Source organism: Ammospiza nelsoni, chromosome 34 (assembly GCF_027579445.1).
Source record: "Ammospiza nelsoni isolate bAmmNel1 chromosome 34, bAmmNel1.pri, whole genome shotgun sequence".
In the NCBI taxonomy this organism is placed as follows: Eukaryota; Metazoa; Chordata; class Aves; order Passeriformes; family Passerellidae; genus Ammospiza; species Ammospiza nelsoni.
Window position 1 is genome coordinate 2529128 of NC_080666.1, and position 10775 is coordinate 2539902.

General features: G+C 49.3%; 2 protein-coding genes across 3 annotated transcripts; both read right to left on the minus strand.

Moving 5' to 3' along the window:
* Positions 1-281: 281 nt before the first annotated feature.
* Positions 282-6644, minus strand: LOC132086010 (phospholemman-like). Of its 2 annotated transcripts, none has more exons than XM_059491470.1 (7): positions 6355-6644; positions 4047-4082; positions 3930-3965; positions 3116-3190; positions 1984-2020; positions 1415-1464; positions 282-912 (listed from the first exon to the last, which is right to left on the minus strand). In XM_059491470.1, the coding sequence occupies exons 2-7, from the start codon at positions 4069-4071 to the stop codon at positions 890-892; spliced, it is 246 nt and encodes an 81-aa protein (XP_059347453.1). In that variant the 5' UTR covers positions 4072-4082; positions 6355-6644; the 3' UTR covers positions 282-889. The 2 variants fall into 2 exon arrangements, with proteins under 2 accessions (XP_059347453.1, XP_059347454.1); XM_059491471.1 differs by lacking the exon at positions 6355-6644 and adding an exon at positions 5928-5981.
* A 1266-nt stretch (positions 6645-7910) lies between these two features.
* NOP10 (NOP10 ribonucleoprotein) lies at positions 7911-10422 on the minus strand. The gene is made up of 2 exons (XM_059491461.1): positions 10302-10422; positions 7911-8191 (listed from the first exon to the last, which is right to left on the minus strand). The coding sequence occupies exons 1-2, from the start codon at positions 10353-10355 to the stop codon at positions 8051-8053; spliced, it is 195 nt and encodes a 64-aa protein (XP_059347444.1). The 5' UTR covers positions 10356-10422; the 3' UTR covers positions 7911-8050.
* Positions 10423-10775: the final 353 nt, after the last annotated feature.

Genomic DNA, 10775 nt, shown 5'->3' on the forward strand with positions numbered 1-10775 from the left:
CCCAAATTTGCCCTAAAATTCCCCAAAATCAAAAAATCCCCCAAAACTCCTCCAAAATTCCCCAAAAATCCAAAAAAATTCCCCAAAATCCCAAAAAGTCCCAAAGAATTCCCAAAATCTCCCCAAAAATTCCCAAAATCTCCCCAAAAATCCCACAAAAATCCCAAAAAGAATCCCCAAAAATTCCCCCAAAATCCCCAAATTTCCCCTAAAATCCCCAAAATTCTCCCAAATTTTCCCCAAAATCCCAAAAATCCCCAAATTTTCCCCTCAGGCAGTGCCAGGAGCCGAACAGGGCCTCCTTTATTGGGGCCGGCTTGGGCCATTTGGGGAGATTTGGGGAATTTGGGGGAAATTTTGGGGGAACTTTTGGGTATTTTGGGGAATTTTGGATTTTTTGGGGATTTTTGGGGTCAGGATTTGGGAATTTTTTTCTTTTTTTGGGATTTTGGGGTCGGGATTTGGGGTTTTGGGGAATTTTTTTATTTCTGGGGTCAGGATTTTGGAGGAGTTTTGGGGTGGAGATTTGGGAATTTGGGGAATTTTGGGGATTCTTGGGTTGAGGATTTGGGAGATTTTGGGGGAATATTTGGGATTTATTTTCATTTTTGGGGTAGGCATTTGGGATTTTGAGCATTTGGGATTTTTGGGGTCAGGATTTGGGGGGAATTTGAAATTTTGGGGATTTTTGTGGAATTTTTGGGGTCAGGATTTGGGGGAATTTTGGGGATTTTCAGGGTCAGGATTTGGGGGAATTTTGGGGATTTTTGGGCTCAGCATTGACGATTTGAGGAATTTCTTTTCATTTTGGGGTTCGGGATTTTGGGGTTTCTGAGGTTTTTTGGGATTTTTGGCTGCAGGAGGCTCCGTGGGGCCAAACCCCAAAATTTCATCTCATGCGCGTGGAGAGACCTGGGCAGGAAAAATTGGAGGAATTTTCAGGAAATTTTGGGAAATTTTGTGGAAATGTGAAAATTTGGGGAATTTGGGGTTTTTGGGGGGGATTTCAGGGTATTTTGGAATGGGATTTTTGGGGAATTTTTTTTGAAATTTTGGGAAAATTTGGGGACATTTGGGAATTTTGGGGGTTTTTGAAGGGAATTTTGTGGTGAATTTGGGGAATTTTGGGATTTTCAAAGAATTTGGGGGGGGATTTGGAAAATTTGGGGTTTTCCAGAAATTTGGGGGGGAATTTGGGAGGAATTTTGAGGAATTTGTGGAATTTTGGGGGCAATTTTGGGAATTTTGAGATTTTCACAGAATTTTGAGGGAATTTTGGGGGGAATTTTGGGAACTTTGGGGATTTTTGAATTTTGAGGAGGATTTTGGGGATATTTCGGAGTTTTGGATTTTGAGGGGAATTTTTGGGGGGAATTTTGTGGGTTTTGGGGTTCGAGGCCCCTCCCCCACTCACGTCTCATCGACTGCCGCAGCGGCCCCTCGGTCTCGTCCGGCTGCCCCGTCCTGAAACCAGCACGGACCGGTATGGACCGGTACGGACCGGTATGGACCAGTACGGACCGGTATGGACCGGTATAAACCAGCACGGACCGGTATGGACCGGTACGGACCGGTATGGACCAGTACGGACCAGTATAAACCAGTACGGACCAGTATGGACCAGCACGGACCAGTATAAACCAGTATGGACCGGCACGGACCAGTATAAACCAGTAAGCCCCTCCCAGTGCCCCCCAGTTCCCCTCCCAGTACAAACCAGTATAAACCAGTCCCATTCCCAGTTCATCCCAGTCCGTCCCAGTTTGGCCCAGTTCCCTCTCCCAGTATAAACCAGTAACTCCCAAACCCATTCCCAGTCTGTCCCAGTTTGTCCCAGTCCCTCCCAGTATAAACCAGTGACCCTCAATCCCCCTTTGAACCTTTCCCAGTTCCTACCAGTCCCTCCCAGTACAAACCAGTATCCCCAATTGCCCTCCCAGTCCCTCCCAGTATAAACCAGTATAAACCAGTATCCCCGGTTACTTTGGCTGTTGGTCAAACTTGCAGCGGCAACGGCGACCTGGGGGGAGAAACTGGGATGGACTGGGGGGAGCTGGAATGGAACTGGTTTATACTGGGAGGCACTGGGAGGGACTGGGAAAGGGCTAAAGGGGGATTGGGGGTCACTGGTTTATACTGGGATAAACTGGGAGGGCACTGGGACCATACTGGGAGGGACTGGGAGGGCACTGGGGGTTACTGGTTTGTACTGGGATGGGGCTTTTGTTACTGGTTTGAGGTTTCGGGTTACTGGGAGGGAACTGGGAGGGACTGGGACAAACTGGGAGGGACTGGGAGGGAACTGGGGGGATTTGGGGTCACTGGTTTATACTGGGAGAGAACTGGTTTATACTGGGAGGGAACTGGTTTATACTGGTTTATACTGGGAGGGACTGGCAGGGAACTGGGGGGTCCCTGCTGGGAATTTTGGGAGAATTTGGGATCAATTTGGGGAAATTTGGGGGGATTTGGGGCAGATTTGGGGAACTTTGGGGGATTTTTGGGGATTTGGGGAATCTTTGGGGAGTTTTGGGGATTTGGGGAATTTTTTTTTTAATTTTTTTGGGATTTTTGGAGATTTTTTTGGGGGATTTTTTGGGAAATTTTGAGGATTTTTGGGGATTTTTTGGGGAGTTTTGGGGGGTATTTGGGGAGATTTTGGGGAATTTTTTGGGGATTTTTTGGGGAGTTTTGGGGATTTTGGGGGAATTTTTGGGGGATTTTTGGAGGGATTTTTTTGGGAGTTTTGGGGAAGTTTTGGGGAATTTTTGGGGATTTGGGGGGATTTTGGGGGATATTTTGTGGATGCTTTTGGGGGTAATTTTGGGGTATTTTGGGATAATTTTTGGAGGGTTTTGGTCACTCACTGAGGATGAGGAGGACCCCGAGCACGAAGAAGATTTTGGGGATAATTTTGGGATTTTTGGGATGTTTTGGATTAATTTTTGGGATATTTTGGGATATTTTTTGGGATAATTTTGGGATAATTTTGGGGATAATTTTGGGATATTTTGGGCTAATTTCGGGAGGAGTTTTTTGGGATATTCTGGAGATATTTTTTGGGGGTAATTCTGGGGTATTTTGGGGATATTTTGGGACATTTTTGGTCACTCACTGAGGATGAGAAGCACCCCAAGCACGAAGAAGATCCCAGCCACAATGAGACCCCCGAGGCGCAGAGACTCGTAATCTGGGGTGGGACAGGTGAGACCCAAAACCAGCCCCAAACACCCCCAAAACAGCCCCAAAACCACCCCAAAAACCACAGCTGGAACCCAAAACCACACCTGGGACAGGTGAGACCCAAAAACCAGCCCCAAACACCCCCAAAACAGCCCCAAAACCACAGCTGGAACCCAAAACCACACCTGGGACAGGTGAGACCCAAAAAACAGCCCCAAACACCCCCAAAACAGCCCCAAAACCACCCCAAAAACCACAGCTGGAACCCCAAAACCACACCTGGGACAGGTGAGAGCCCAAAACCACCAAAACCACCCCAAAAATGCCCCCAAACCACTGCAAAACAACCAAACCTACGCCTGGGCACACCTGGGACACACCTGGGCACACCTGGGGGTATCTGGGGCACACCTGGGACACACCTGGGCACATCTGGGGGTATGTGGGCACACCTGGGCACACATGTGGGTACCTGAACCCACTCTGGGCACACCTGGGCACACTTGGGCACAGCTGGGCACACCTGGGATACACCTGGGCACACCTGGGACACACCTGGGCACATTTGGGGCACAGCTGGGCACACCTGAGGGTATCTGGGGGCATTTGGGGCACACCTGAGGCACATCTGGGATACACCTGGGGGTACCTGAACCCACTCTGGGCACACCTGGGCACACCTCAGCACAGCTGGGATACACCTGGGCACACGTGGGGCACACCTGGGCAAACCTGGGCACACTCACCATAGTTGAACCGGTCCCACTCCGACTTCACCGGCTCTGCAAGGGGCGGAGCTCAGTCAGTGACGTCACCGATGACGTCACCACGCCCCTCGATGACGTCACCGCCCCCAGGCTCACCTGTCCCAGCCGCGCTCGGCGCCATCGCAGCCGCACCTGCACGGGGGAGAGGATTTCCCACAATTTTCCCATTTTCCTCAAAATTTTTCCCATTTTTCACCCAATTTCCCCCCATTTTTCCCATTTGCCCCCAATTTTTCCCAATTTTCCACAAGTTTTTGCCAAGTTTTTCCCCATTCTCCCCAATTTTCTCCCATTTCTTTTCCAATTTCTCCCCAATTTTCTCCATTTCCCTCCAATTTTTTCCCATTTTTCCCCAGTTTTCCCCCTTTCCCTCATTTTTTCCTCAATTGCCCCCCAAATTGTTCCCATTTTTCCCAACTTTTCCCATTTTCCCCCCATTTCTCCCAAGTTCTTCCCAATTTTTCGCCATTTTCTACAATTTCCCCATTTTTTCCACCTCACTTTTTCCTACAGAACCCCCCAAATTTCCCAATTCTTTTCCCAATTTTCCTGGGGGTTTTTGGCCTTTTTGGGGAAATTTTGGGGGGAAATTTGGGGAAGATTGGGAAAAATTGGGGGAAAATCGGGAAACTTGGGGAAATTTGAAGGAAATTCGGGAAAAAATTGGACATAGAGAGGAAAATTGGGAAAACCCAGGGGGAAAAAAGGGAAATAATGAGGGAAATTCATTTAAAAATGGAAATAAAATGGGGGAAATTTGAGAAAATGGGAAAAATTCCAAGCAAAAAGGGAAAAATTGGGGGAAATTCATGGAAAAAGGGGAAAAAGGGAAAAAAACTCAAGAATAAAGGAAAATTGGGGGGAATTGGGGAAAATCCAGAAAAAAAAGCGAAAACTTGAGGGAAATTAATGGAAAAGGAGAAAAAAGGGAATAAAAGGAAAAAAAATCCAAGAATAAAGGGAAAATTTGGGGAAAATGAATGAAAAAAGGATAAATTGGGGAAAATGGAAGGAAAATGGAAAATTGAGAAAAATCCAAGAAAAAATCTAGGGGAAAATCCAAGAAAAACGCGGAAAGCTGGGAAAAATACCAGAAAAAAGGGGAAACATTGGGGAAAATTGGGAAAAATCCAAAAATAAAAGGTAAAAAAATGGGGGAAATGGGAAAAAATTGGAAAAAATGGCAATAATTGGGAAAAATCCAAGAAAAAAAAAGGAAATTGGGGGAAAAATCCAAGAAAAATGGGAAGAAAATGGGGAAAATTTTGGAAAAAATGGAATAATTGGGAAAAATCCAAGAAAAAAATGGGAAAATTGGGAACATTTGGGGAAAAATAGCGAAAAAATAATAAATCGGAGGAAATACAAGAGGAAAAAGGAAAATTGGGGAAAATCCAAGAAAAAGTGCAAGAAAAAAGGGGGAAATTGGGGAAAATCCAAGAAAATGGGAACATTGGGAGAAATTTTGGAAAAATCCCAGAAAAATTGGTGAAAATCCAAGAAAAAAATGGGGAAAAAATGGGGAAATTGGGGAAATCCAAGAAAAGGGAAAATTGGGGAAAAATTGAAAAAAAGAAAAAAAAAAGGGGGGAAATCCAAGGAAAAAATGGGGGGAAAAGAGGAAAAATGGGGGGAAATCCAGGCCTGGACCAGTTTAAACTGGGACAAACTGGGAGGGAACTGGGACAAACTGGTGGAGCCTGTCAGGGGTTACTGGGAGGACGAACTGGGTCTCACTGGGAGCTACTGGGAGTTACTGGGAGCTACTGGTGGAGCCCCTGGGGGTTACTGGTGTTACTGGGAGGACAAACTGGGAGTTACTGGGGGTCACTGGGAGCTACTGGGGGACAAACTGGGGTTTGCTGGGACTTACTGGGAGCAACTGGGAGTCACTGGGAGTCACTGGTGGAGTCCCTCGGGGGTCACTGGTGTTACTGGGGGACAAACTGGGAGTCACTGGGAGCTTCTAGAACTTACTGGGAGTTACTGGGAGCAACTGGTGTTACTGGGAGGACAAACTGGGAGGTACTGGGGGACAAACTGGGGGTTACTGGGAGTTACTGGGACAAACTGGGAGTCACTGGGGGACAAACTGGGAGTCACTGGGAGTTACTGGTGGAGCCCCTCAGGTGTTACTGGGAGTTACAGGTGGAGGCCCTGAGGGGTTACTGGGAGGGTCACTGGGGGTCACTGGGAGGGTCACTGGTATTTACTGGGAGCAACTGGGGCTTACTGGGTGCGGCCCCTTCCCCCCAAGGTCACCCCGAGGTCGGGGGGGGGACCCGACCCTGCCCCCCCCAGTCCCTCCCAGTTTATCCCAGTCCCTCCCAGTGCCCCCCAGTGGGTCCCAGTTTGCCCCAGTGGGTCCCAGTTTGCCCCAGTTTGCCCCAGTTTGTCCCAGTACCTGCCCGGCCTCTCCGGCTGCCCCCGCGCGGCTCCGGCACGGCCGGGGCTATTTATAGGTGGTGACGTCATCGGGGTGGGCACAGGCCACGCCCCCTCCCAGTCACACCAGTATGGGACTGGGGAGGATCCCAGGCCACGCCCCCTCCCAGTAACAGACCAGTTACAGACCAGTTACACCAGTAACACCAGTTACACCAGTACGGGACCAGTTACACACCAGTTACAGTCCAGTTACAAACCAGTTACACCAGTTACAGACCAGTAACAGACCAGTAACAGACCAGTTACACCAGTTACAGACCAGTTACACACCAGTTACATATCAGTTACACCAGTTACAGACCAGTTACACCAGTAAAGGACCAGTACCGGACTGGGAACCCCCCCAGTCCCTCCCAGTACTCCCAGTAACAAAGTGCGCTCTGTCCCAGTGACCCCAGTGCCCTCCCAGTGACCCCAGTGACCTCCCAGTGACCCCAGTGACCTCCCAGTTACAGCTCCAGTCCCTCCCAGTTACAGCTCCCAGTAACTCCCAGTTACAGCTCCAGTCCCTCCCAGTTACAGCTCCCAGTAACTCCCAGTCCCTCCCAGTATAACCCAGTTCCTCCCAGTGCTCCCAGTAACAAAGACCGCTCTGTCCCAGCGACCCCCAGTCCCTCCCAGTTCCATCTCCCAGTCCCTCCCAGTCTCTGCCAGTTCCCTCCCAGTAACCCCCCCCAGTGCTCCCAGTAACAGGGTCCCCTCTGTCGCAGTCCCTCCCAGACTCTTCCAGTCCCTCCCAGTCCATCCCAGTTCCCTCCCAGTAACTCCCCCCAGTCCCTCCCAGTGCTCCCAGTAACAAAGTGCACTCTTTCCCAGTGACCCCCAGTCCCTCCCAGACTCTTCCAGTCCCTCCCAGTCCATCCCAGTTACCTCCCCCAGTCCCCCCAGTAACAAAGCCCCTCAGTCCCAGTGACCCCCAGTGCCCCCAGTCCCTCCCAGTACAGAGCCCCTTTGTCCCAGTGCTCCCAGTAACAGGGTCCCCTCTGTCCCAGTTTGCCCCAGTCCCTCAGTTCCCGCCCCCGCCGCCTCCCATTGGCTGACGCTCCCGCCCGTCACTTCCTGCAACCAATCAGCGCCAGGGAATAGGACTTTGGGGCGGGGCCTGGAGTCGGCGCCATTTTAGATACGTTTAGCCTACATCTCCCATCATCCCCCGTGCCCCATAGATCCCCGTTATAGCCGCGCCTCCAACTCCCATCATGCCCCGCGACCCATAGAGCCCCGTCATACCCGCGCCTACACCTCCCGTCATCCCCCGCGCTCCATAGATACCTATTATACCCGCGCATACAACCCCCATCATCCCCTGCGCTCCATAGGCTCCCGTTATACCCGCGCCTTCAACTCCCATCACCCCCCGCGCTTCATAGAGCCCATTATACCCGCGCATACAATTCCCATCATCCCCCGCGCCCCACAGATCGTCATTAATTCCCTCCCACACCCTACAACCCCCCCCCCCAAAACAATGAAAAAACCCCAAATTTATTTGACCACCAACACTCAGACACCTCCGAGCTCCCAAACCCTTTAATATTTACAATTTCCTCCTGTTTAACCCCTCCCTTCCACGCCGTTCAGCTCAGCATGTTTGACTGAGCTCCATCTGCTCCATGGAGGTTTTTGGGGGGATTTTGGGTTTTTGGGGTTCCTCAGAGCAGGGCCCGGCCCCGCTGGGTGAGCAGGACCCCGAATCTCCGTTTCAGGGCCAGGCGGTGCCGCGAGAATTTGTCATCGGGGGAGAAGCGGGCGGGGTGGGCCGAGCGTGTGGGGAGCCCGGCCGGGGACACTTTCTGAGGGGAAAATTTCACAAAATCCCAAAATATTGTACAAAATCGTATAAATTACCCGAAATCCCCCCTCAGGACAGCCAAAATCCGCCGAAATCCCCCCAGATTCCCTTCAGAATCCTTAGAATTCCCCCCAGGTTCCTCTCCTCAGGACACCCGAAATTTCCCGCCAAATTCCCCCCTCAGGACACCCCAAAATTCCTCCAAGATCCCAAAACTGCCACCCCAGGACACTCAAAATCCCACAAATTCCTCCCAAAATGCCCTAAATTCCCCCCAAATCATCCAAATTCCCTCTCAGAACACCCAAAATCCCCAAAAATGCCCCAAATTTCCCCCTCAAGACACCCAAAATCCTCCAAATCCCCCCAAAATCCCTCAAACTCCTCTCAAAATCCCCCAAATTCCCCCTCAGGACATCAAAAATCCTCCAACATTCCCCAGATTCTCTCCAAATTCCTCCAAAATACCCCAAATTCCCCCTCAGGATCCCCTAAATTGCCCCAAAATCCACAAAGTGCTCCTCAGGACACCCCAAATGCCCCAAATTCCTCCAAAATCCACCAAATTTCCCCAATTATCCCCTCAGGAAACCAAAATTCCCCCAAATTCCTCCCTCAGGAAACCAAAATTCCACCCAAATTCTCCGAAATCTTCCAAATTCCCCCAAAATTCCCTCTCAGAACACCCCAAATCCCCTCAAAATCTTCCAAATTCCTCCCCAAATCCCCAAAAATTCCCCTTCAGGACACCCAATTTACCCCAAAATCCCCCAAATTCCCCTCAGGACACCCAAAATCCACAAAAATCTCCACAAAATTCCCCAAAATCCCCTCTAAGGACACCTAAAATCCTCAAATTCTCTCAAAATCCCCCAAATTCCCCCTCAGGATCCCCCAAATTGCCCCAAAATCCCCAAAATTCCCTCTCATGATGCCCAAAATCCCCCAAATTCCCCCCAAAATCCCCAAATTCCTCCCAAATTTCCTCCAAATTCGCTCAAATTCCCCCTCAGGACATCAAAAATCCTCCAAAATTCCCCAGATTCTCCCCCAATTCCTCCAAAAATTCCCCCCACGACACCCAAAATCCCCAAAAATCCCCCCAAAATCCCCACAAAATTCCCTCTAAGGACACCTAAAATCCTCAAATTTCCTCAAAATCCCCCAAATTCCTCCAAAACTCCCCCAAATTCCCCCCTTGCGACACCAAAATCCCCCAAATTCCCATTTTTTAGTCCCGAATTTTCCTTTCCGGGATCAAAATTCTCCATTTTTAGTCCCAAATTCTCCCCTTTTTCACCCCAAAATTCCTTTTCTTGGACCCAAACTTTCCATTCCTTGACACAAATTATCCTTTTTTAGTCCCCAATTTTCTCTTTTGGAGCCCAAATTTTCCCTTTTTTCAGCCCAAATTCCCCTTTTGGAGTTTAATCTTCCCACATGAGCACCCAAATTCCCTTTTTTGGTACAAATTTCCCTTTTTTGGACCCAAATTCTCCCATTTTCAGCCCAAATTCTCCATGTTTGGACCCAAATTTCCCTTTTTTATACCCAAATTCTCCTTTTCTGGTACAAATTTCCCTTTTTTGGACCCAAATTCTCCTTTGTTAGTATTAAATTCCCCCTTTTTTAGTCCCAAATTTCCTTTTCTTTAGTTCCAAATATTCCTTTTCTGGTACAAATTTCTCATTTTTGCCCCAAATTCTCCATTTTTAAACCCAAATTTCCCCTTTTAGCCCCAAATTCCCCCTTTATGGACCCAAATCCCCCCTGTTTAGTCCCAAATTCCGCTTTTTTAGTCCCAAATTTCCTTATTTTATTCCCAAATTTCCCTTTTTTAGTCCCAAATTCTCCCTTTTTAGTCCCTATTTCCCCATTCCCAGTCCCAAATTCCCATTTCTTATTCCCAAATTCCCCTTTTTTCTAACAAATTTCCCCTTTTCGCCTCACAACTCCCGTCCCAATTCCCCCCTCAGCCCACCCAACGTCTCCCTCATTGCTCCCAAACCGCTCCCAAGGCACCCAAACCCCGCGGATCCCTTCAGAACCCTCCCCAAAATCCCGAAAATCGCCCAAAATTTGCAAAAATCGCCCCAAAATCTCTTCGGTACCTTGAGGGTATAAACGCGCTCCCCGCGCTCGTTCTCGTAGCACTGCAGGAACATGGCGGCGGTGGCGGGAAAAAGAAGCGGAAGTCGCCTCAGGATTTAAAGAGATGCGGGCAGGGTTTATAGCGGAAGTTGGCGAAGGGGGTGATGGGAAATGTAGTCCCAAAAGGAGCAGGAGTACAGAGGGGAAGTGCGTAGGGTTTGAAGCGGAAGCTGACAAAGGGGATGATGGGAAATGAAGTCCCGGAACGGAGCGGGAGTACAGAGGAAGAGTGGGCGGGGTTTGTAGCAGAAGTGAGCGAAGGGCACGATGGGAAATGTAGTCCCGGACAGAAGCGGAAGTACTGGGCGGGAAAAAAGAGGAACTTGAACCAGAAAGGGAAAGATTGGGTCATAAAAGGAGAATTTTGGCCTAAAATGGGAATTTGTGCCCAAAAATGGGAATTTGGGCACTCAGGGGAGGTTTGGAGCCAAAAA

Coding starts and splice junctions, on each gene's coding strand:
- LOC132086010 (XM_059491470.1), bottom strand. CDS start 4,071: ATGGCGCCGAGCGCGGCTGGGACAG. Junction 3,191..3,929: donor GTGGGACCGGTTCAACTATG/GTGAGTGTGCCC, acceptor GTCCCACCCCAG/ATTACGAGTCTCTGCGCCTC. Junction 2,021..3,115: donor TGGGGTGCTTCTCATCCTCA/GTGAGTGACCAA, acceptor TTCTCCCCCCAG/GTCGCCGTTGCCGCTGCAAG.
- NOP10 (XM_059491461.1), bottom strand. CDS start 10,355: ATGTTCCTGCAGTGCTACGAGAACGAGCGCGGGGAGCGCGTTTATACC. Junction 8,192..10,301: donor AGCGCGTTTATACCCTCAAG/GTACCGAAGAGA, acceptor TTTTCCCCTCAG/AAAGTGTCCCCGGCCGGGCT.